Source organism: Schistocerca americana, chromosome 7, assembly GCF_021461395.2.
Source record: "Schistocerca americana isolate TAMUIC-IGC-003095 chromosome 7, iqSchAmer2.1, whole genome shotgun sequence".
NCBI classification, from domain to species: domain Eukaryota; kingdom Metazoa; phylum Arthropoda; class Insecta; order Orthoptera; family Acrididae; genus Schistocerca; species Schistocerca americana.
Genome location: NC_060125.1, coordinates 426,503,179 through 426,528,613, shown reverse-complemented (window position 1 = coordinate 426,528,613; position 25,435 = coordinate 426,503,179). Strand labels below are relative to the sequence as shown.

At 41.1% G+C, this 25,435-nt stretch overlaps 1 protein-coding gene across 1 annotated transcript in view; it reads left to right on the top strand.

The window, feature by feature from the left end:
- The window catches only part of LOC124622526 (elongation factor-like GTPase 1), a 590,349-nt gene that overhangs the window by 8,876 nt on the left and 556,038 nt on the right, over positions 1 to 25,435 (top strand). The window contains exon 3 of the mRNA XM_047148257.1: positions 12,169 to 12,248. Within this exon, the coding sequence (XP_047004213.1) occupies positions 12,169 to 12,248 (80 nt within the window). The remainder of the gene's footprint in view (positions 1 to 12,168; positions 12,249 to 25,435) is intronic.

Here is a 25,435-nt window from a genome sequence, read left to right as displayed (position 1 = left end):
TACAAGATTGTCTTGAGCTACTTTTTTTTACATAGAATGATTTATGCATAATTATGTTCAGTCAATCTGTTTATACTCTTCTTTTACATACATTGACTCTCTCTCTCTCTCTCTCTCTCTCTCTCTCTCTCTCTCTCTCTCTCTCTCTCTCTCTCTCTCTACACACACCATGTTAATTATAAATTAATAATTTATTTAATGAAGTAGAAACAGTAATTAAAAAGATGTCATTTGAGTTTGTGTTTGAAGTTAATAAGTATGTATTAAATTCTTTACATCGCTGGGTAGATGGTCAGTCATTTTTATGTCTGAATACCTCATTCTTAATGGAGTATATATATTACGAACTGTTTTCAGTATGTCCAACTATTTAAAGAGTTGTCTATAAGAGTGGACACCACTTTTTATCCTTATTACATGTACAACAAACACTTATTTCCTCAACGATGAGTTAACCCAGAATTTGATGCCAAATGGCATTAATAAATAAACATAGAAGCAAATAAATTTTTAAAATTTTCATCTCCAAAATTTGCAATACTTGCAGAGTTTAACACATAAAATAAAGGAAAGGCAACAACTCACCTATAGCTGACTGATGTGTGGTGCTGCCAAAGTATTCACAACAAAGTGCTAGAGTTTGAAGTGTTCATGAAAAGCAGTGAAGCTCATGTAATACTAGTTACAAAAAGCTCGTTGAAACCTGAAATTGATAGCAGTGAGGTTTTTGTGGAAAATTTGGGTGTATATCAGAAGGATAGGCCAATGGGAAATGAAAATGGTGTATGTGTCACTGCAGACAAGAAACTCAAATCCACTGAGATCAATATTAAAGCTACATACGAGATTGTTTGGACAAGACTCAGGGGTAGGTGTAAAATTATACTTGGATCCTTCTATCCCACCAGTCTCATTTCCGATGTAACTGAAAATTTCAGAAAAAACTCAGTACACTTGTATGTAAGTTCCCATCATACTGCAGTCATCAGGGGAGACTTTAATCATCTAAAAATTAATTGGGAAAATTACGGTTTTGTTAGCGGTGGGCATGATAAGACATCGTGTGAAATAAATGCCTTCTCTGAAAACTACCTAGAACAGGTAGTTATGAACCCCTCTCATGATGAGAATGTATTGGATCTAATGACAACAAATAGACCTGATGTCTTTGATGATGTCCACATTGAAACTGATGTCAGTGACCATGACGCAGTTGTGGCAGCAGTGACTACCGAAATACAAGGGACAACTACAAACGAACAGAAAGATGTAAATGTACAGTAAACTAGATAAAAAATCAGTGAGGAACTTGAAACTTTCAATACGAGACAGGAGCATGTAGAGGAACTGTGGCTCAAGTTTAAAAGAGTAGTTGACCATTCTCTAGATATGAAACTTCCTGGCAGATTAAAACTGTGTGCCTGACCGAGACTCAAACTCGGGACCTTTGCCTTTCGCGGGCAAGTGCTCTACCATCTGAGCTACCGAAGCATGACTCACGCCTGGTACTCACAGCTTTACTTCTGCCAGTATCTCGTCTCCTACCTTCCAAACTTTACAGAAGCTCTCCTGCGAAGGTAGAGACGAGATACTGGCAGAAGTAAAGCTGTGAGTACCGGGCGTGAGTCGTGCTTCGGTAGCTCAGATGGTAGAGCACTTGCCCGCGAAAGGCAAAGGTCCCGAGTTCGAGTCTCGGTCAGGCACACAGTTTTAATCTGCCAGGAAGTTTCATATCAGCGCACACTCCACTGCAGGGTGAAAATCTCATTCTGGATGATCTAGATAGATATGTACCCAGTAGAACAGTTCATAATAGGAGGGTCCCTCCATGATATTCAATCACTGTAAAGAAACAAAGATTGCTGCATAATAAGTGCAAAACAGAGCATAGGCTATAGTCTGAGAGATGCTAAATGAAACACATTCGGCTGTCAGGAGAGCAATGCGTGATGCCTCCAGTGACTGAAATACTTAACTCTGTTTTCAAATCTCCTTTATGAAGGAAAACCCATGAGAACTGCCCCAACTTAATCTTAGTACCATTGAAAAGATGAATGAAAAAGGTGTTAGTGTCAGTGGTGTTGAGAAACAGCTGAAATCAATAGATTACTGAAAATTTTATACGCAGATTTGCATCTGAATTAGTCCTTCTTGTAATTGTAATCTGTCTTAGATCCCTTGAACAAGAAACTGTGCCCAGTTCTTGAAAAAAAGCACAGGTCACACCCGTCAACAAGGGTAGCAGAAGTGATACACAAAACTACCGTCCAATATCCTTGACATCAGTTTGTTATAGCATCTTAGAACATATTCTGAGCTAAAACATAATGAGATATCTTGAACAGAATGACCTCCTCAATGCTAATCAGCATAGATTCTGCAACCATCAATCATGTGAAAACCTACTTGCAGTTTTCTCACATTACATACTGAAAGCTTTGGATTGAGACAGTCGGGTAGATGCAAAATTTCTTTATTTCCAAAAAGTGTTTGACTCGATACCATACCTGCACTTATTGTCAAAAGGATGATCAAATGGGGCATCAAGTGAAATTTGTGACTGGATTAAGGACTTTTTGGTAGGGATGGTGCAGCATGTTATCTTGGATAGTCATTTTTAACTTGATTTATTTATTCATCCAGGAACCAAAATGACTTAAGATTTGTGACGCTAATACAACAAAAATGCAAAGCTCAAAATATACATACATACAGAATGTATAAGTATACTTTTATGAGGATGGTTCTGGTGGTTAGCTGTGACCTTGATGAGGGAGTGTTGATTATATATGTTACCTGCCGGCATTAAAACTGTTAAAGCACCATGTTCAGGTAGCATACAACATTTATTTTACAAGAGCAAGGTATAACTAACTACTATGAACATGGAATAAACGTATGTCAGTGAACATTTAGCCGAACTTAAACACATTGAGGACTGTGTGATGTCACTATAATCACTGAAATGTATGATCACTCCACCACTAATGTCAAAGATACTTGGTATTGAAACAGACTTATTTCCCTGCTTGCAGTTTACTTGCTTCATGCAGTCCATTGCAGTATTTTGTGGACTGCTGTGAGCTGCATCTTGTGGCATTGTCGCATCTGCTACAGCACCCGTAAGTTTGGTTTCTGCTGAGTGTTGTGGCTGGTTGATTGTAGCTGAAGGTGACGCCATATTTTCAGTAGGTGGAGTAGCTGCATTGCCCATACTGATGGGGGGCAGCAAAATGTGGGCTTGAGGCGATCCATGGAGACTGTGGTGGAAGTGCCCATAATATTGATCTTAAACATCTTTTTCTTCCCTGCTGACCACTGCATAAGCTTCATAATATGGGGGTTGAAGTGGCTTGCACACCGCTTCGTACCAGACAAAAACTTGGTCATACATTGCTAGAGCCTTGAAAATAAAAGGGTGACGACTGAGGTTGGCCACATGGTGCGACAGGGCAGAGTTGTGGCCGCAGCTTCGAGACAATGTCAGATGCACCAACGCAGTCATTAGATTTGTGCTCAAGGAATTCACTTGCTTGCCATATTGTTTGGCTGTATACAAGATCAGCTACTGTAGCCCAGATATCTTCGTTGATGGATGCTTGAAGGCTTAGAAGCACAATGGATAATGTCTCTGTCCAGTGTTGCAAATTGTGGCATCTTAATGTTCCTTTCAGTGTCGTTCCATGAGTCCCTTAGCTGCAGAGTGGCACCCTAGTGTGGATAGACTTCATGTTTGGCAAGGTAACGGGTGCTTGAAACAAATAACACTCAAATTGTCAACTTTGATATGTGGCAGGTACAAAGAGGCATGCTGAAATCGGCAGTCCATCATCAAAAGAATGTGGTTACTGCAGTTTCAGTGGTTATATTACCCATAGGGAGTGCCTCTGACTGAAGCAGAAAGAGGTCAATGGCCGTAAGGCAGTAGTGAAACTCCCAGATGATGGCAACAGCTGAATTATGTCTAAATGGATGGTTGGTTGGTTGGTTTGGGGAAGGAGACCAGACAGTGTGGTCATCGGTCTCATCGGATTAGGGAAGGATGAGGAAGGAAGTCGGCCGTGCCCTTTCAGAGGAACCATCCCGGCATTTGCCTGGAGTGATCTAAATGGATGTGCAGAAATCATTGCTTATGTGGTAGAAGTGAGCCAGTTGCCACATTGACATATCAAGTCATTTTATTCCTCTGGCAAGTCGTGCACAGACGATTTGCAATCACCGAGCAATGTGGTGCAGTGGTTAGCACACTGCACTCGCATTCAGGAGGACTTTGGTTCAGTCCCATGTCTGCCTGTCCTGATTTAGGTTTTCTGTGATTTCCCTAAATCACCTCAGGCAAATACCAGGATGGTTCCTTTGAAAGGGCTTGGCTGACTTCCTTCCCCTTCCTTCCCTAATCTGATGAGACTGATGACCTCGCATTCTGGTCTCTTCCCCCAAATCAACCTCATCCCCCAATCCAACAATTTGCAAGATTCAGTGTACCATGGACACCTGGATGTGCCAACTTTTTTAATGACACGGTGGTTTGGTGTTGAAATTGCAGAAGGACAGATGATCACATCTTCACTACTGAAACTTCACAATGCATCCATATGTTCAGTAGTGGTACTAGAATGTGGTGGACATGCAGGCTGGTTGGTCGCTCCAGTAATGCGCATAACTCTGGATCAAGATGTTGTGACTTAGTGAGAGCTTTGTGGTCAATTGTGGTGTTAAACATCTTGATGTGAGAGAGGCATCTGCTGGAACATTCAAATAATCCTGAACACAAATAACATATGTCATAAATTTTCCAATGTAATCCAAGTTTTGCATCTGCCGTGGTGATGCCTTGTCTGGCATTTGATAAAAGGGAATTGACATTAGTTTGTACTTGGTGACTAAAGTAAACTGCTGGCCTTCAAGCATGTGGTAAAACGTTTTTATGGCAGCATACATTGTGTACAGCTTGCGATCGTATGTCAGCCATCCTTGTTGTGCTTGTGAAAGCTTCTGGCTGTCAACACTGTTCTATTTACTACTGTAGTATAGGGCTCATTGCTGTTACTGATGTGTCTACCATTAAAGTGAGGGGAGGCGGGAGGGAGGGGGCTAGGTGACAGAATGTGCTAACGGCATAGTTTCAGTGATGATAGTTTTCACTTTGGTGAAACCTGTCTCTGTGTTGCTACACAAGATTTGATCCTCTGGTTTTGGAACACCTCGTAACAAGTCATTTATTGTAGCTGTCAACAATGCATGGTTGTGCAGAAAATGGCAATAGAAATTTATTAAGCCTCTCATATTCTGACTGGCTCTGGGTATTTGACTGTGGCTTCATTTTTCTCTTGCGGCAGCTTTCAACTTTCTCTTGCGGTGGCTGAATTCCTTGGGTGTTGATGATGTACCCAAGGAATTGCACCTGTCACTCTGAATACACACTTCAAAGGGACTCATAAAAGATGTGCAGAGTGACGCATCTCCTGTGGTTTGTTTCACCTGCGTAGGACGGTCAGTGCAACGTGACATGGTTGTTTCCAGTCTTATTGCATGTTCAGATCACGCCGTGATCACCAAAAATGTTGTTTATTAGAGTCACCCTCAGGCAGTAATACTGTTAAAGAACCATACCAAAGTGGCATAAAACTTTTATTTTAAAAGAGCAAGGAATAACTAACCACTACAAAATGAAGAATAAACATATGTCAGTGAATGTATTACCCAATGTAAATACTTTGAACACTGTCTGATGTCGCTATAAATGTCGCAGCAACATACAATCACTACGGAACCATTCTGGCATTTGCCTGAAATGATTTAAGGAAACCACAGAGAACCTAAATCAGGATCACCAGATAAAGCGAACTCCATCCTGCTGAATATGAGGTTGTAATGTAATTGGGTAGATAAAAAATCTGATCACTAAAAGGTGACAGTACACACACAGTGATTACTGCTGAAACATTGTGCACGATTTAATAAGAGTGAGCCCTCATACTCAGGTATAAGAAGTTCTTCTTAGAGCAGTTGGGAAGGCAACAGTGGCATGATAACTAAGGTGGTGTGAGGTACCGATGACAGATGGTTTGTTAGGTACGGATATCTTGAGAAAGACCGCCTAAATTGTGGTCCTTCTCCATGATTGGCTGCTGCATTCGATAGTTGTGCACCAAAATGGTTATCTTCTATTATTAATATTTGAAAAATTAAACAACATATTTACTTGAATTTCAAATTGAAGCATATCTCAATAGTGTGCTGTCATTCCATTATTTCACAAATATTAATAATGAGCAGAATAATAAACAACTGCTAAACGAAAAGACAGATGAAGCACTTTGGAGATCTTCGGATCACTTCTAACTTCGATGATGGGCGAAGTGGTTTGGCTGGAAGATCAGAGTTGGTTCGGCAGTCTTGGCGGACGGCCATGTTGTCTGCTGCAGTGTCAGTTAAGACTTAATTTGCAATGTGCCATTTGTAAATGTGAGAGCTGGTTGGGAAGCCTCAGAGGACAGACATGTTGTCTACATGTTGTCTGCCGTGGTCAGTGTTAATTAAGACTTTATTAGCAAAATATGGTTATTTGGAACTTATAATTGAGAACAGTGTGGTGTGGTAGTAACTATGAAAATGCGCTGTTTGTTATTTTGTTGAAGAAGGAAAGTTATTTGTGACTCCAAAGTGGATTATAATTGTGCAGTTTCTTGTGTTCTGCTAATAAAGCTGAGTGGCATCTCGTATAAACAAACTGATTGAAAAATTAATTATTTCTAAAATAACAGTTCCTTGCTTAGAGTTTCTTACAGCCTTAAGATAACAGATTCACAACCTATGAGCTGTTTTCTGCACACTGTAGAAGACTGCAGCTTTGAGATGATTTGTTAGAACTTATGCCTTCAACTCAGGGTGGTGGAAGCAAATAGGCATCTCGCGTGTACTGCTATCTTAGTACAAATGAGATCAATGACACGTCATGTGTGGTAACACAGAGGAGGTATGAAAGAGAAATATTTTTGAGGGAAGGGTTTATCATATGCACGTGTTTATCTCTCCCTCTTCCCCTCTCTTTTTCAACTTGCTGTACAGAGACGGCAAAAAATAGACAGGTCAGAATATGAAAGATGTAGCAAACTAAAATGGAGTGAAGAAAGGAGCATTTACTATGAAGAAATGCTGAGACTCAGAAATAAACATAAATTAAGGCCGGTTGGGTGGTGAGAACGAAGGACATGTCGTATCATTGTTTTCTATCTACGGAGTTCTGAGAAACTGGTGTAATCTCTGTCTTGGATATTACCCTCTTCCTTCCCCTTCTGCTAGAAGTAGGAGCCACTGGCTCTGAAAACTTGCATAAGTATAACATTCTTTTATATGCATGTTCTGTCACCACTTGGTATGTAGATTTTTTATCCATCCAAATACATTATATTGTCAAAAATTGATTATTTTCGTTGAATATGAGGTTAATGTCTTAACAACTACACTGCCTCATTTGGCCAATCCTTTTTGGACAATGTTGTTTGATTTAAACACAATTTGCTCCAAATAATTTGTATTATAAAACACAGTTTTGTACTTCAGACTTCACATGCTAAGGACACCCACTGGTGACTTCTGGCCTATGAGTGTGCTGCTACGCCCCTTGTGCTAACACTAGTCTGTTCAGAAAATTCACTCTAAGCCCATAAACATGCAACTATGCCCCATGCATGTCTTCATGTTTTTCCCTCAGTCCACCCGAAAAACTGAGGCAGCATCCCATCATGATAAGTCAGATGTTGAGCTCAGGAGAATGACAAGAAATCACCATCATGGACTATGGATTTTAGCACATAATTTTTTGTGAAGCCATACTCTGTGGTCATGTATAACAATGTGACAGGTTGTTGTAGTTATTCCCTTTCATTACTAACCACTACACTGAGTCTTCTAGGTAATCTTTAATTGTGTAGTATTCAAGCAGTCACAAAAGTCTCAACAATTTGTACCACTTAATTGACCTTCCAGTAATTTTAACCCCTTAACTTAATGATTTTCCAAAATAATAATTTTTTTTATTAGTGGAAAACATTCTGTAATGAATGAAATTACGTGTAAACATATAAAATGGCTTTTAAGTCTCAAAATAATGAGTTACAAAATTTCAAAATCACCAATAATAAAATCCCAAGTATACTTGTGCACTGGACTTTGACTAAAATATCCTGAAACTTGAAGTCATTTTTTAGTTTCTGTGTAACTATGAAGTCTAAACCATGTATTTCACAATGGTTTCCTGTGAATATAAATATAGATGGCTTTTAAAGTTCAAAAGAATGAGTTACAAAAGTTTGAAGATCACCAATAATAAAATCCTGAGTATACTCATGAGCTAGACTTTGACTAAAGTGTCCTGAAACTTGAAGTCATTTTGTACTTTCTGTGTAGCTTTGAAGTCTGACCATGGATTTCACAGTGATTTCCTGTGATCATAAATCTTGGAGGAGCTGGCTGGAGCACAGTGGATGTATTGATCTTGTACCACTGGTGAGCACTTGTTGCTCAGCTGACGAACTGTCATCATTTTCAGTCTCTAATGAAACAACTTCACCATCTTCTTCACTTTCTGAACCCAATGTTAAATTCAGGATCATTATAGTAATCCTTCATTGAGAACATTTCCTAAATAACAAGAGAGGAGAAAGTCTGAAACCGCTTGTTTTCTTGTTGAATATCCGAAGATGCACACAATAAAGACGTTATGTAGTGGCAACCACCTCAACCAAAACACAACAGCCAGGTTACAAATGTAGTACCAGATGCTGTCTAGCAGCCAAACTCGTAACCGTAAGTGCTGAAATGGATATAAGCTGGGTTTTGTTATTTCGAGGGTCTCTTCTTAAGTTGCTCAAGTATACTCGGGATTTTAAGCTTTCATTAAAATAATAAAAATGAGACAACTCGGGGCTTTATGTCAGGGTTAAAGAATTTTTCAAGATGAAAAATTGTGTGGAATGTATTTGGGGTACACCTGGATAAAAACCTAAAATAGAATCAAAACACAGAGTGCTGGTGCATTTTCCACTCTTTAGGTTACAGATTTATAAAAAAAAGTATACATTCATCTAAAGTGAGCAGTAAATACTCTGTGTAAATGAGACAACTGCACATCGTTGCAGAGGCCACTTCAAAAACATTTTGCATTCTTACCTCCTTAACTGTGGCTGACTGCTATGGCAGTCCCATGCTGACCTGCTCCAGATGTTCTCAGCTGCTGTAGAAGTTATGATTCAAACTTGTTTACCATTTTCATCTCTATACTTTGACTGAAGCTCTTATTGGTGTACTTCCACAAGACTATGTCATTGACCTTAAATTCAGTAGTCAGTATTGAAACTTGTGGTATTGAAAGCTCATCAGATTTTAATTCTTTGCTTAAACTGGTTTGTGCATCTACTATTATGATTTATGTAGTTGAAACTGTTTATCAAGTTAAAGCATCTCACTCAAGAATGTAAATAAATATTTCCCACCTTTCCTAGTGCTCGTCCAAAGCACAGAATAAGAATGTATTGCATGATGGTAGTATTCAACACCCAGGGAGCAATAGTGCAGCATCCAAGGCTTGGCCGAAATGTCTCACTTGTTGCAGAAAAAGCAATAGCAGTATTTCTTGATGTTCATAAAAATCACTTTTGATTCACACAGGCATAATACCACAGAGAAATATAATTTTTCATATATTCCTTTCAAGGGATCTGAATGTTGAAGTAGATCTTGGTTGTTCTCATAAGCATCTTCTTTGTAAACAATCTCAAAGTGTTACAAATAAAGTGGTCTAGTTTTTTAGCAGGTGTGAACAACAGAAGTTTCCCCACAGTTTCTATGGACTGCACATTAACATTAATTCATAACCCTCCACATGGAACAACTTACTAGTTTCTTCTTGGCATGAACTGGTGCTGTCTTCTGTTAATGTATGAGATTTTAAAAATCTGATGTTATGTTGAGACATGGTAGTTTTTAGCTGTGTTGCATCATTCCATACATATCATTTCAAAGACTTTTGCTGTTAAATGTTTTTAACTGTTAAGAGTTTTAAAACAGTAATTGGAACATATTCAGCTATGTATATGACAACATAGTTTTTCAGCAGGTAGACGTGTCTGTTTTGATTATGAAACAGATATGGAAATCACTTGACTTGCTACTGAATTTCAGAGGGGGTAGGGAGGGGGTAGGGGGTGGGGGGGGGGGGGGGGGGGGGATTTTCTGTGGAAAGTTTTAAAAGCTTGATGTATGGCATCAGAAGTGAGCTTGAATTTTGTGTGTATGTTTATGTTTGTTTGTGTGTCTATCGACATGCCAGCGCTTTCGTTTGGTAAGTTACATCATCTTTGTTTTTATATATATAAACAAAGATGATGTAACTTACCAACCGAAAGCGCTGGCATGTTGATAGACACACAAACAAACACAAACACACACAAAATTCAAGCTTTCGCAACCAATGGTTGCTTCATCAGGAAAGAGGGAAGGAGAGGTAAAGACGAAAGGATGTCACTCGCACACACACACATATCCATCATTTTGAAATGAGATCCATCCTTCATGAAATCCTCCCCATTCCACCAAGAGCGTCTTTCCGCCGTCCATCTAACCTTCGTAACCTCTTGGTTCATCCCTATGAAATCCCCAAACCACCTTCCCTACCCTCTGGCTCCTACCCTTGTAACCGCCCCCAGTGTAAAACCTGTCCCATGCACCCTCCCACCACCACCTACTCCAGTCCTGTAACCTGGAAGGTGTACACGATCAAAGGCAGAGCCACGTGTGAAAGCACCCATGTGATTTACCAACTGACCTGCCTACACTGTGAAGCTTTCTATGTGGGAATGACCAGCAACAAACTGTCCATTCGCATGAATGGACACAGGCAGACAGTGTTTGTTGGTAATGAGGATCACCCTGTGGCTAAACATGCCTTGGTGCACAGCCAGCACATCTTGGCACAGTGTTACACCGTCCGGGTTATCTGGATACTTCCCACTAACACCAACCTGTCAGAACTCCGGAGATGCGAACTTGCCCTTCAGTATATCCTCTCTTCCCGTTATCCACCAGGCCTCAACCTCCGCTAATTTCAAGTTGCCGCCACTCATACCTCACCTGTCATTCAACAATATCTTTGCCTCTGTACTTCCACCTTGACTGACATCTCTACCCAAACTCTATGCCTAACAAATGTCTGCTTGTGTCTGTGTCTGTGCGGATGGATATGTGTGTGTGTGCGAGTGTATACCTGTCCTTTTTTCCCCCTAAGGTAAGTCTTTCCGCTCCCAGGATTGGAATGACTACTTACCCTCTCCCTAAAAACCCACATCCTTTCATCTTTTCCTCTCCTTCCCTCTTTCCTGATGAAGCAACCGTTGGTTGTGAAAGCTTGAATTTTGTGTGTATGTTTGTGTTTGTTTGTGTGTCTATCAACATGCCAGGGCTTTCGTTTGGTAAGTTACATCATCTTTGTTTTGCTAATAGAATTTTTGTATTCTTATTTGTTCCTCCTGTGTAGTCATCATCCTCCACTTTTTGAAACTTAGCTTTAACATTACAGCTAGAAAACTGAAATTTAGTGACTGGTTAACGTATTTTCAGTTAAATGTGAATGACACCACACCAAGTAGTAGAAATATCTTTCTGGGATATTGAACAATGGAAAATCCAGGGTGGAATGTAACAATATTGTAAAAAGGAAAGTTGCTACTCACTATATAGCAGAGATGCTGTGTCGCAAATAGGCTCAACAAAAAGACTGTCACAAATATAGCTTTCAACCAGTAAAGCCTTCGTCTTAGATGACAAACACACACATACACACTCATGCAAACACAATTCACACACACTTGACTGCAGTTTCAGGCAACCGAGGCCACACTGAGGCAGAGAGAGAGAGAGAGAGAGAGAGAGAGAGAGAGTGAGAGAGTGAGTGTGTGTGTGTGTGTGTGTGGGGGGGGGGGGGGGGGGCGCGCGCGACTCAGCCACCTCCGCTATGTGGTGAGTAGCAACTTTCCTTTTCACAATATTGTTTCTGGGAATTGATATGATGCTCATGTAAGAATTTCTTTTATTTTAGTGACTTATGTAACACAAATAATGAAAAAGAATGATGTTATATCACTCTCATGAGAGCATTTATACTTGCAGGTACATGGACAGTCGTAAAGATGAGCAGGAGAGGGGAATTACAATGAAGAGTAGCTCCATTGCTCTCCTGTATACTATAGGTAAGAACTACAATGTACTTGCATTTTTTCTGACACCACCTTGTTTATTATACGGAATAGTAGTACTGTATTAAAAAAAGAGAAAAGAATGAGTAGGTCAGCATTTAGGTTGCTATAATCGTTTATGCACCTGTGGCCTAGGTGTAGCATCTTTGATTAGTAATCAAAACGTCCTCAGTCTCAGGTTTGAAACCCACCACCACTTAAATTTTGATTAATAATTAGCACTGGCGGCCAAAGACTTCTGGCATAAGAAGTCACCCTCATTCTGCCAATAGCCTTGTCAAGGAGGGCGGGGGAGGTTCATGGCACTCTCTTGTCCTTGCAATGGGAAATTGCTCCTAAAGGTGGAAGAATCAGATGCAGAAGGGCAATGGAAAATCTTTCATTAAAGAGACATAGTGTGTATTCACAGGACATGTGGCCTGTAACTGAAAAAAAATGTCATGATGATCTCTCCATTGGCAAAAGATTCTGGAATAGTCTCCCATTCAGATCTACTGGAGAGGACTGCCAAGGGGGAGGTGACTGTGAGAAAAAAATTGAATAACCAATGATAGGACAATGTTCTACGAGCCAGGGCGTGGACTGCCAGAAGCTTGAACATGGTAATGGAGCTAGAATATCTGAAAAGGGAAATGCAAAGGCTCAGTCTAGATATAGTAGGGGTCAGTGAAGTGAAATAGAAAGAAGACGAGGATTTCTGGTCAGATGAGTATAGGACAATATCAACAGCAGCAGAAAATGCTATAACGGGAGTAGGATTTGTCATGAATATGAAGGTAGGGCAGAGAGTCTGTTACTGTGAACAGTTCAGTGATCAGGTTGTTCTTATCAGAATCGACAGCAAACCAACACTGACAGTGATAGTTCAGACTGTAGAGGAAGATGTGACAACATTGCAAGGTGAAGATAAAGAGATAAGAAAGTATATAAGGATATTGAAAGGGTAATACAGTACGTAAAGGGAGATGAAAATCTAATTGTCGAGGGGACTGGAAAGTAGTTGTAGGAGGAGGAGTAGAAGAAAAGGTTACAGGAGAAAATGGGCTTAAGACAAAGAATGAGAGAAGAGAAAGACTAAGTGAGTTCCGTAATAAATTTCAGCTATTAATTGCAAATACTGTGTTCAAGAATCACAAGAGGTGGAGTTATACTTGGAAAAGGCCAGGTGATACAGAAGGCGTACCCATGAACAGATATAGACTCAGATCACAATGTAGTGCTGATGAAGGGTAGGCTGAAGCTTAGGAGATTAGTCAGGAAGAATCAATACGCAAAAAAGTGGGATACAGAAGTACTAAGGAAAGACAAGATATGCTTGAAGTTCTCTAAGGCTATAGATACAGCGATAATGAATAGCTCAGTAGGCAGTACTGTTGAAGAGGAATGGACATCTATAAAAAGGGCAGTCACAGAAACTGGAAAGAAAAACATACGTACAAAGAAGAGAGGAATTTAGGAATGCAGAGATACTAGGCACTGAGGAATGAAATAAATAAGAAGTGCAGGGAAGCTAAGATGAAATGGCTGCGTGAAAAATGTGAAGAAATAAAAGAAGAAATGAGTGGCGGAGGACTGACTCAGCATATAGGAAAGTCAAAGCAACCTTCGGTGAAATAAAAAGCAAGGGTGCTAACATTAAGAGTGTAATGGGAATTCCACTATTAAATGCAGAGGAGAGAACAAATAGGTGGAGAGAGTACATGAGAGCCTCTATGAAGGCAAAGATTTGTCTGAGGTGATAGAAGAAGAAACAGGAGTCAATTTATAAGAGATAGGGGATCCAGCATTAGAATCAGAATATGAGAGAGCTTTGGAGGACTTAAGATCAAGTTAGACAGAAGAGATAGGTAACATTTCATCAGAATCTCTAAAATAATTGTAGGAAGTGGCAACAAACTGACTGTTCAGGTTGGTGTGTAGAATTTATGAGTCGATGACATACCATCTGACTCTCAGAAAAATATCATCCACTCAATTCGAAAGGCTGCAAGAGCTGACAAGTGCAAGAATAACAGTCATATTCTTAAAAAAACGTAATAATTTCTTTCAAGTACACTTACCGACACAGCTTTAAACTTCTTAGCCCTCCATGTAGCAATCATTGAAATGTGGCTGATGCATTCATCAAACAAATGGTCATTCTCTGATGTTGGTAACGGCATCAAGGGACTGTGAACACAGTCTTTTGCTGCTCCTCCAGCACTACCTCCACTCTTCATGTCTGTCATGGAAAAGTATTTACACTGACCCAAGTTGTCCAGGATCTCTGTAATATTTGCTATCGGATATGGATCTGTAATCATCTTAGCATTCATGTAACAATAAGTACGAAAGAACGTGTACTTTCTTGTCCTGTCTGAGGATTTTTTGGGTTCAATGACTACCAGTGCTCACCAGGGACTATTATGTTCTTCTACTGTACTAATTAATAAACTTTCCATTGTTGTTGTTGTTGTGGTCTTCAGTCCTGAGACTGGTTTGATGCAGCTCTCCATGCTACTCTATCCTGTGCAAGCTTCTTCATCTCCCAGTACCTACTGCAACCTACATCCTTCTGAATCTGCTTAGTGTATTCATCTCTTGGTCTCCCTCTACGATTTGTAACCTCCACGCTGCCCTCCAATACTAAATTGGTGATCCCTTGATGCCTCAGAACATGTCCTACCAACCGATCCCTCCTTCTGGGCAAGCTGTGCCACAAACTCCTCTTCTCCCCAATCCTATTCAATATTTCCTCATTAGTTATGTGATCCACCCATCTAATCTTCAGCATTCTTCTGTAGCACCACATTTCGAAAGCTTCTATTCTCTTCTTGTCCAAACTATTTATCGTCCATGTTTCACTTCCATACATGGCTACACTCCATACAAATACTTTCAGAAATGACTTCCTGACACTTAAATCTATACCCGATGTTAACAAATTTCTCTTCTTCAGAAACGCTTTCCTTGCCATTGCCAGTCTACATTTGATATCCTCTCTACTTTGACCATCATCAGTTATTTTGCTCCCCAAATAGCAAAACTCCTTTACTACTTTAAGTGTTACATTTCCTAATCTAATTCCCTCAGCATCACCTGACTTAATTCGACTACTTTCCATTATCCTCGTTTTGCTTTTGTTGATGTTCATCTTATATCCTCCTTTCAAGACGCTATCCATTCCATTCAACTGCTCTTCCAAGTCCTTTGCTGTCTCTGACAGAATTACAATGTGATCGGCGAACCTCAAAGTTTTTATTTCTTCTCCATGGATTTTAATACCTACTCCAAATTTTTCTTTTGTTTCCTTTACTGCTTGTTCAATATACAGAGGCTACAACCCTGTCTTACTCCCTTCCCAACAACTGCTTCCCTTTCATGTCCCTCGACTCTTATAACTGCCATCTGCTTTCTGTACAAATTGTAAGTAGCCTTCCGCTCCCTGTATTTTACCCCTGCCACCTTCAAAATTTGAAAGAGAGTATTCCAGTCAACATTGTCAAAAGCTTTCTCTAAGTCTACAAATGCTAGAAACGTAGGTTTGCCTTTCCTTAATCTTTCTTCTAAGATAAGTCTTAAGGTCAGTATTGCCTCACGTGTTCCAGTATTTCTATGGAATCCAAACTGATCTTCCCCGAGGTCGGCTTCTACTAGTTTTTCCATTCGTCTGTAAAGAATTCGTGTTAGTATTTTGCAGCTGTGGCTTATTAAACTGATTGTTCGGTAATTTTCACATCTGTCAACACCTGCTTTCTTTGGGATTGGAATTATTATATTCTTCTTGAAGTCTGAGGGTATTTCGCCTGTTTCATACATCTTGCTTACCAGATGGTAGAGTTTTGTCAGGACTGGCTCTCCCAAGGCCGTCAGTAGTTCCAATGGAATGTTATCTACTCCGGGGACCTTGTTTCGACTCAGGTCTTTCAGTGCTCTGTCAAACTCTTCACCCAGTATCGTATCTCCCATTTCATCTTCATCTACATCCTCTTCCATTTCCATAATATTGTCCTCAAGTACATTGCCCTTGTATAGACCCTCTATATACTCCTTCCACCTTTCTGCTCTCCCTTCTTTGCTTAGAACTGGGTTTACATCTGAGCTCTTGATGTTCATACAAGTGGTTCTCTTATCTCCAAAGGTCTCTTTAATTTTCGTGTAGGCGGTATCTATCTTACCCCTAGTGAGATAAGCCTCTACATCCTTACATTTGTCCTCTAGCCATCCCTGCTTAGCCATTTTGCACTTCCTCTCGATCTCATTTTTGAGACGTTTGTATTCCTTTTTGCCTGCTTCATTTACTGCATTTTTATATTTTCTCCTTTGGTCAATTAAGTTCAATATTTCTTCTGTTACCCAAGGAGTTCTATTAGCCCTAGTCTTTTTACCTACTTGATCCTTTGCTGCCTTCACTACTTCATCCCTCAGAGCTACCCATTCTTCTTCTACTGTATTTCTTTCCCCCATTCCTGTCGATTGTTCCCTTTTGCTCTCCCTGAAACTCTGTACAACCTGTAGTTCTTTCAGTTTATCCAGGTCCCATCTCCTTAAGTTCCCACGTTTTTGCAGTTTCTTCAGTTTTAATCTACAGGTCATAACCAATAGATTGTGGTCAGAGTCCACATCTGCCGCTGGAAATGTCTTACAATTTAAAACCTGGTTCCTAAATCTCTGTCTTACCATTATATAATCTATCTGGTACCTTTTAGTATCTCCACGGTTCTTCCATGTATACAACCTTCTTTCATGATTCTTAAACCAAGTGTTAGCTATGATTAAGTTATGCTCTGTGCAAAATTCTACCGGACGGCTTCCTCTTTCATTTCTTAGCCCCAATCCATATTCACCTACTACGTTTCCTTCTCTCCCTTTTCCAACTACCGAATTCCAGTCACCCATGACTATTAAATTTTCGTCACCCTTCACTATCTGAATAATTTCTTTTATATCATCATACATCTCTTCAATTTCTTCATCATCTGCAGAGCTAGTTGGCATATAAACTTGTACTACTGTAGTAGGTGTGGGCTTTGTATCTATCTTGGTCACAATAATGTGTTCACTATGCTGTTTGTAGTAGCTTACCCGCATTCCTATTTTCCTATTCATTATTAAACCTACTCCTGCATTACCCCTATTTGATGATGTGTTTATAACCCTGTAGTCACCTGACCAGAAGTCTTGTTCCTCCTGCCACCGAACTTCACTAATTCCCACTATATCTAACTTTAACCTATCCATTTCCCTTTTTAAATTTTCTAACCTACCTGCCCGATTAAGTGATCTGACATTCCATGCTCCGATCCATAGAATGCCAGTTTTCTTTTTCCTGATAACGACATCCTCTTGAGTAGTCCCCGCCCGGAGATCCGAATGGGGGACTATTTTACCTCCAGAATATTCAGTAAGACTGTACTTATGCATACTGAAAGCAACTTCCCTGTACCCTGTGGCACTTATCATGCAAACTGAGTTTTAATGCCTCTGTATGCAGTGTAATTGGCTCTTCCCTCATGAGAGGAGAACATTGCAGTGTTGCATCATTGACAGCAGCATCCATTTCCATTATTGGCTGTAAATGGTAGGCTATTCTATACGGCTTCTATTACAAAGCAGATTTGTCCCCAGTTGGAATCCTATGCTGTGTTATGGGTGTTGCCAGCAGTGGCCCATGAGGATTGAATAAACCCATGAACTCCATAAATAATTTCTGCAAAGCTATCCTGTCTTCCTCCTCAAAATCCTCAATTTTGGCATGTAATGCAGCTGTATCAACAATTTACTTATGGCTGAAGTCCACACATCATCTGTCCAAACAGTCCTCACCCAAAACATCCAAACTGACAAGTAGCAGTTCTTTTCCCAAAGTCACTTCATAGGTGTCAAAATTATCAACACTGGTAGGAACCACATATTTGTTACCTACTTCCCATATGCACACAATACTCCACCATATGAAACATTGTGATACATCTAATTCATCATTGGTTTTTAATGGCTGCACCACATATAAGATATTTTTCAGTAAGTCTGTACTTATGCGTACTGAAAGCAACTTCTCTGTACCCTGTGGCACTTATCATGCAAACTGAGTTTTAATGCCTCTGTATGCAGTTTAATTGGCTCTTCCCTCATGAGTGGAGAACATTGCAGTGTTGCATCATTGACAGCAGCATCCCTCAGATGAAAAAATGCTCTGCCGAGTTCCACAGTGCGCTACAAAAGATCAATTTTTTCCTGACATTTTGTTAAGAAATCTAACCCCAAGATTGTGCAGTACCCCATAGCCTCTTGGGTCAAAACTTTCACAATTTCTCTCTATTTGTTCCCACCTGAAAATTTAGTTCTGCTGAACCTAACGATTCCACATTGCTATCCCTAACCAGAGTAACCTATAACATGGAGTGTCAATCTTCTCATACACAGGAAGACCAGACTCGCCACAGACATGTGACCCCTGTGACGAATAAGCTCTTATGCTCTTTACCATTTGTTATGCCAACTATACAACACTCTGCCTCTGCAAACGTCTTCGTAGCATTGAAACTTATTGAGAACACCATCCAGCAGATTTAGAATCCAGGTTGGTGTTCACCAAGCAATTGCTATGTCCTTGCCCATTCTGCTTTTTTTTCTCTCTCTCTCTCTCTCTCTACAATCTTGCTCATGGTGCCCAACCATTCCATACTTATAACATTGTGATTGGTGATGTTGTTTCTGAATGTGGCCCACTGACCCACATTTATAGCATATTATGACCCTCGTCGTTGTGTCATGTGACTAGGGCCTCCCATCAGGTAGACCGTTCGCCTGGTGCAAGTCTTTCAATTTGATGCCACTTCGGCGACTTGCGCATTGATATTATGTCCCTAAAGAAGACACCTTTTTTAGTCCCACATCCCTGTCACCACAACCACTTTTTCTGACTGTGCTGCTACTCTGATGGCAGCACACACATTCTTGTGGTTTTCTGTATGCACCTTCCTTGAAATATTGGGTGGAAGACCCGTTAGAAAAACACCCAATGCTCCATGCTCTGTTTTCTGAAGAATAACTCTGTTTTCTTTGTCACTCTCCATCACACCATCATGTGGTAGGTCTGAATATTTATCTTCCTTATCATATCAGGAAAACTCTCCACCGATTCATTCTGCCTCTGAGATATGCCACTCAGCTGCTCATGAAAGAACCTTGTAATATTTTGCTTCATCAGCTAGTAGTTGGTGATGACTTAGAATGAATGCCTAAATTTTGTGGTATATATGATAGCCTGATCCACTGCTGTTTCTGCAACAGACATTTTGGCCCCTAAGCCAAGGCATGAAGCTCAGCCATTGAGTAACCATGATATCATGCTCCAATTCTTCCATCATATCAGCAACTTCGCAACTCTCCTCTCTGAAGTCTGTCTGTCTGGTTTCCACATTGTCAGCTTGCTACATACTGGTTCTTGCATACTGAATGCATGCTCTTGCCACAGGGCATCTAGTTGCAGAGTTGCCTGAAATGCCCTCCTTATGATGTTATTTTCCTGAGTCGTCATGAGCCATTTGCTTTGCTAGGCAGAATCATGGTGCAGCAGTAATGAAATGTGAAAATGTGCTCCTTTACGTTGGAGTACCATATGATATCCATAACTGAGGTTGTGATACACTGATATGAAGTGAATAGCTGTAAAAAGGAAAAAAAAGGTCATATCTTCAGGCAGCTGATACCGAGTTAATATGGAGTGTGAGAGGTGTCATTCTGATAAACTAACTATCTCTTTCTTCTCCCCCCCCCCCTCCCCCTCTCGCTCTGTTATGAGGTGTTTAGATGACTTACATGTTGCATGTTGGTGATTGTGAAATGATGATGATGACAACACAACTCCCATTCCCCAATCGGAGAAAATCTGTGACCTGGCAAGGAAGTGAACCTAGCTCCCTTTGGTTGACATCCAGCCACGCTGATCCTCACAGCTACCAAGGTGGACGATAGACTGACTAAGCAGTGAATATATATGACGAGAGCTGAACATACTCTGCCTGGTGACTGGGGGATAGGGGGAATGTAGAAGGGAAGGAGGAAACAAAATGAAATTTCACAGATTGAGAGGGTATGTGATGTTGTTTCAGTATTTACAAAAATCTAGTAAAAAAAACAAAAAAAAAAAAAAAAAAAAAAAACCTTGGCAATATGAGCCCACTTATTAGTATGATTTCCCACCCCCTGTGGCTGTGATGCTTGCACTGATTCAGTTGGGTAGTGTGTCATAAAGCCATTGTGTACTTCCCTAGGGCACACTGGCCCACAACTGTTGTAACTGGTCATTGACACACTTGATACTGGCGCTCGGATGTAGGTGATACCTGAGCTGGTCCTTCACATGTTGTACTGGGGATCTTGGTGGCTACGGTAGCATCAGTATCTAGCCTCGATATACTTCTTTCCCACATCCCTTCACTCTGTAGTAGCAGATACATGCTATGCAGTGTAAAGCAGCGTTGATGAAACCACTACCTAATACCTACCACAAAGAGGCCACGTAACTCGAGTTTAAAGTCAGTTCCTGAAAGTTCATTTTTAAAAAATTGGGTGTTCGGAGGATGCAGTCCACTTGCAGAAAGTATTTAAAATTAAATTGAATCTGCTTTTTATTCATATGGAAACACATGAAATGGCTATCAAGTCCGTATTTAATATGGTAATGCGCTATCATTCAAAGTTCACTGTCTGTACAACATAATTTCATTCGGGAAGGAGCCAGAATTTTTGCAAGTCTGGCCCAACTAATTATCGCATTCTAACAGTCACAGACCCACATCTATTCATGACTTAAACATTCAGTTGTTTCAGTGGTCTTCTTAGTAAGAAGTGCTAGCCAAAGTATTCCGTACAGAGCACAAAACATGCCACGCGAAATTGTTACTACAACCAGAAAGTTCACACACTCGTAACTTTCAAACTATTTAATTTAAAAACACCAAACTTTCATTAAAATGTTCGTACTCCAGTCACTTTAGTCATGAGGTATTTGAACTGCAATTAACTCACTATTCTTCATTTCCCAGAGTATTTTTATGGAGCTATCTAACATGGTGTTATCTGTAGGCTGGTTAGCAAGCGACTATCTTGAACTATTCTACTCACTGCCCCACTGCCCACTGCACTATATTCATGCGAGATTGGCTGTTGATCTAAATGACCAATCAGAATGTTCCTTTCAGATCATTCTCATGGCAAAACTTGACTTATCCAATCAATAATCTGATAGTAATTAATGTCATTAAAATTTCAATTCCTAGTATATTGTTTAATCAAAATAAGTGAAGTATAAATTATTCTCCAAATTGATAAATAAACCTATTCTGCCTCTAACTTTTATTCTGGCTACTTTTATACAAAAGCAAGCTCACACCGACATACTTCATCTGAATCATGGTTGCACCATAACTTTCCCTCAGTCTATTTGTACAATGTTTTATGAAAACTGACATATAAGTTTTAACGTATGTCCCACATACACTCTCTCAATCATTCTTACGCACTCACACAACAAAAAATAATCAAATAATAATTTTGACCGATTTTTGTATTATATAATGCACAGTGACTACGGTATTAAAAATAAAGTTCTAATTAATTGACTTTATGCACTGCTAAATTTGTAATGGCTTCAAATGATAATGAAAGTCAATCTGTATTTATTTCTGACTTGGTTTTAAAAAACAAGTGTCGGTTTTAGGACTTTTAGGTAATTTTCTCTGCCTCCGGAACTATAATAAATAAAAATCTGAAATTTTGACAGCACCGTTCCATTAATAACAAAAGGCTGTGTACCAAATTTGAACGAAATTAGATAATAACTAATATTGATTATTTGGATTTGTAGAGGGTATGACTCTTCGTATTGACCGACTGTTATGCTCTGCAGTTCTCATGGCAGGCAGCATCAGCTGCACTTGAGCAAAGTGAAAAAAAATCATAGCCATCCTGCAGCCACCATACCAAATGGCTGTGCACCTTACTGCAATGAATGTCATCTAATAATAACTTGCTACGTTACAATGATTCTGTCATGTGAGGGGTAATACATGGGGAAACATTACATACACTCCTGGAAATGGAAAAAAGAACACATTGACACCGGTGTGTCAGACCCACCATACTTGCTCCGGACACTGCGAGAGGGCTGTACAAGCAATGATCACACGCACGGCACAGCGGACACACCAGGAACCGCGGTGTTGGCCGTCGAATGGCGCTAGCTGCGCAGCATTTGTGCACCGCTGCCGTCAGTGTCAGCCAGTTTGCCTTGGCATACGGAGCTCCATCATAGTCTTTAACACTGGTAGCATGCCGCGACAGCGTGGACGTGAACCGTATGTGCAGTTGACGGACTTTGAGCGTGGGCGTATAGTGGGCATGCGGGAGGCCGGGTGGACGTACCGCCGAATTGCTCAACACGTGGGGCGTGAGGTCTCCAAAGTACATCGATGTTGTCGCCAGTGGTCGGCGGAAGGTGCACGTGCCCGTCGACCTGGGACCGACCGCAGCGACGCACGGATGCACGCCAAGACCGTAGGATCCTACGCAGTGCCGTAGGGGACCGCACCGCCACTTCCCAGCAAATTAGGGACACTGTTGCTCCTGGGGTATCGGCGAGGACCATTCGCAACCGTCTCCATGAAGCTGGGCTACGGTCCCGCACACCGTTAGGCCGTCTTCCGCTCACGCCCCAACATCGTGCAACCCGCTTCCAGTGGTGTCGCGACAGGCGTGAATGGAGGGACGAATGGAGACGTGTCGTCTTCAGCGATGAGAGTCACTTCTGCCTTGGTGCCAATGATGGTCGTATGCATGTTTGGCGCCGTGCAGGTGAGCGCCACAATCAGGACTGCATACGACCGAGGCACACAGGGCCAACACCCGGCATCATGGTGTAGGGAGCGATCTCCTACACTGGCCGTACACCACTGGTGATCGTCGAGGGGACACTGAATAGTGCACGGTACATCCAAACCGTCATCGAACCCATCGTTCTACCATTCCTAGACCGGCAAGGGAACTTGCTGTTCCAACAGGACAATGCACGTCCGCATGTATCCCGTGCCACCCAACGTGCTCTAGAAGGTGTAAGTCAACTACCCTGGCCAGCAAGATCTCCGGATCTGTCCCCCATTGAGCATGTTTGGGACTGGATGAAGCGGCGTCTCACGCGGTCTGCACGTCCAGCACGAATGCTGGTCCAACTGAGGTGCCAGGTGGAAAATGGCATGGCAAGCCGTTCCACAGGACTACATCCAGCATCTCTACGATCGTCTCCATGGGAGAATAGCAGCCTGCATTGCTGCGAAAGGTGGATATACACTGTACTAGTGCCGACATTGTGCATGCTCTGTTGCCTGTGTCTATGTGCCTGTGGTTCTGTCAGTGTGATCATGTGATGTATCCGACCCCAGGAATGTGTCAATAAAGTTTCCCCTTCCTGGGACAATGAATTCACGGTGTTCTTATTTCAATTTCCAGGAGTGTATATGTTGTACATTGTGTCATCAGAATTCCCTTAATCAGTATGGGCTTGACATGAAGTCATACCGAATAGCACCCCACACCGTGAACAACACTGCTTTGCCTCTCCAAAAACTGGAAGAAGAGACCTATCCCCAGCTCGCCACCATACTTGCCAACGATTGTCATCCAGGGTAGTGCAGATCCACGATTCATCACTGAAAACAGTACAACGCTATTTACCAGCAGTCCCGTCTTCCTAGTCATGATACCATTCAAACATAGTCATTTGTTCCATGGTACTAACAGCAGCGTAGGCATGGGACGATAATTCCCGTCTGGCTGCTGCTCGTTTTCATCCAGTGGTGCAGCAGGACACAGAATGTTGCAGGGAGTCCATTGCTTGATCTCAGATGGCAGACACAGATGTGTAGGAGCTACAGTGTTCGTGGTGCACAGTACATTGGTACTTCTGTGTGGTTGTCAGATGTGGCCAACTGAACCTTTACAATGAGTATGTGTGCCCTCATTTCCCATGCGATCCAGCACTGGGCCACTGTCACATCCAAATTCCCAAAAAAACTGGATGTTGCACAATTCAACCAACTGGCTAATTTGAGACTTGCAACGGGGCCCCTTTGAGCCTCTATCAGATGTCAATAACTCTGTCTCACACGAGAAGGTGGCCTCTCTGTGTCCTTTTCAGTGGTCTCTCAATATCTGACTCTGTTCACAGCCATTCTATACCCTAGTAGGCTTGGTAAAATCACTAAACATAAACAACACTAATGCAATGTGGTGACCATTCTATCTGTCAAAGAAAATTGCAGCTCTAATCATTTACATATCTGCCAGTGGTGTGTATGTGTATGAAGTTACATTGGCATCTGACCATGTCTTCTAGGTGCTTTAATTTTTTTATCATGAAGTGTATTTGTCATTCTTGAATTGTTGGGTATACAGTAAGATATCGTCATCTTCCTTGCATGATATTTCACTGACATGACTTTTGCCTTCGTCAAGTGCTACCTGAGACCAGTCGTCGATGCAACATGTCTGTAATTTGTAGCTTCTACCTTCCCATTCTGAGGACTTCTCATGCAGGAGCTGCAATCGGATGTCTGAACCATCTGACATTCCAGTTTCTGTCTGTGCCTATAGGCGCCACCCTTGAGTCTTCTGTTTTTGGTCCAAGCCAACTACTCATATTCCGTGTGCAATCTGTTCCCATTTGGGTTGTCCTGGGACATTCCATTGTTTTTAATAGATGTAGTGCAGGATATCACACTTAACTGAGCCGGTAGTCTGTGTCCCGATTGGTAAGACTCTCGGTCAGTCGAATATCGATAGACTTCCTCACTCTGCTGCCCCAGTACCTGGGCATCTGGGCCAGGATTCTCATCTCTTCATAGCTCATGAAATTATCACGTCCCAATCAGTGTTCAGCAATGGTTGACTTTGTTGCTTGTCACAAATGAGTTTGTGTTGTTATTCTTGTCATCTTATGTCAATAGTTCTTGTACTACATCTTTGGATTTAACTGATGGCTAAGTGCATGTTAAACTGCAATAATACCTTTTCATCAGGAATTTTCAAACATAACTGTGACTGACTGGTGATGTGCCATATTCTGCAATAGCAATGTACACATTTCCCATTTGATAATATCTGCAATCAATAGCCAGTATTGGAGCATCAACCTTGTGTTT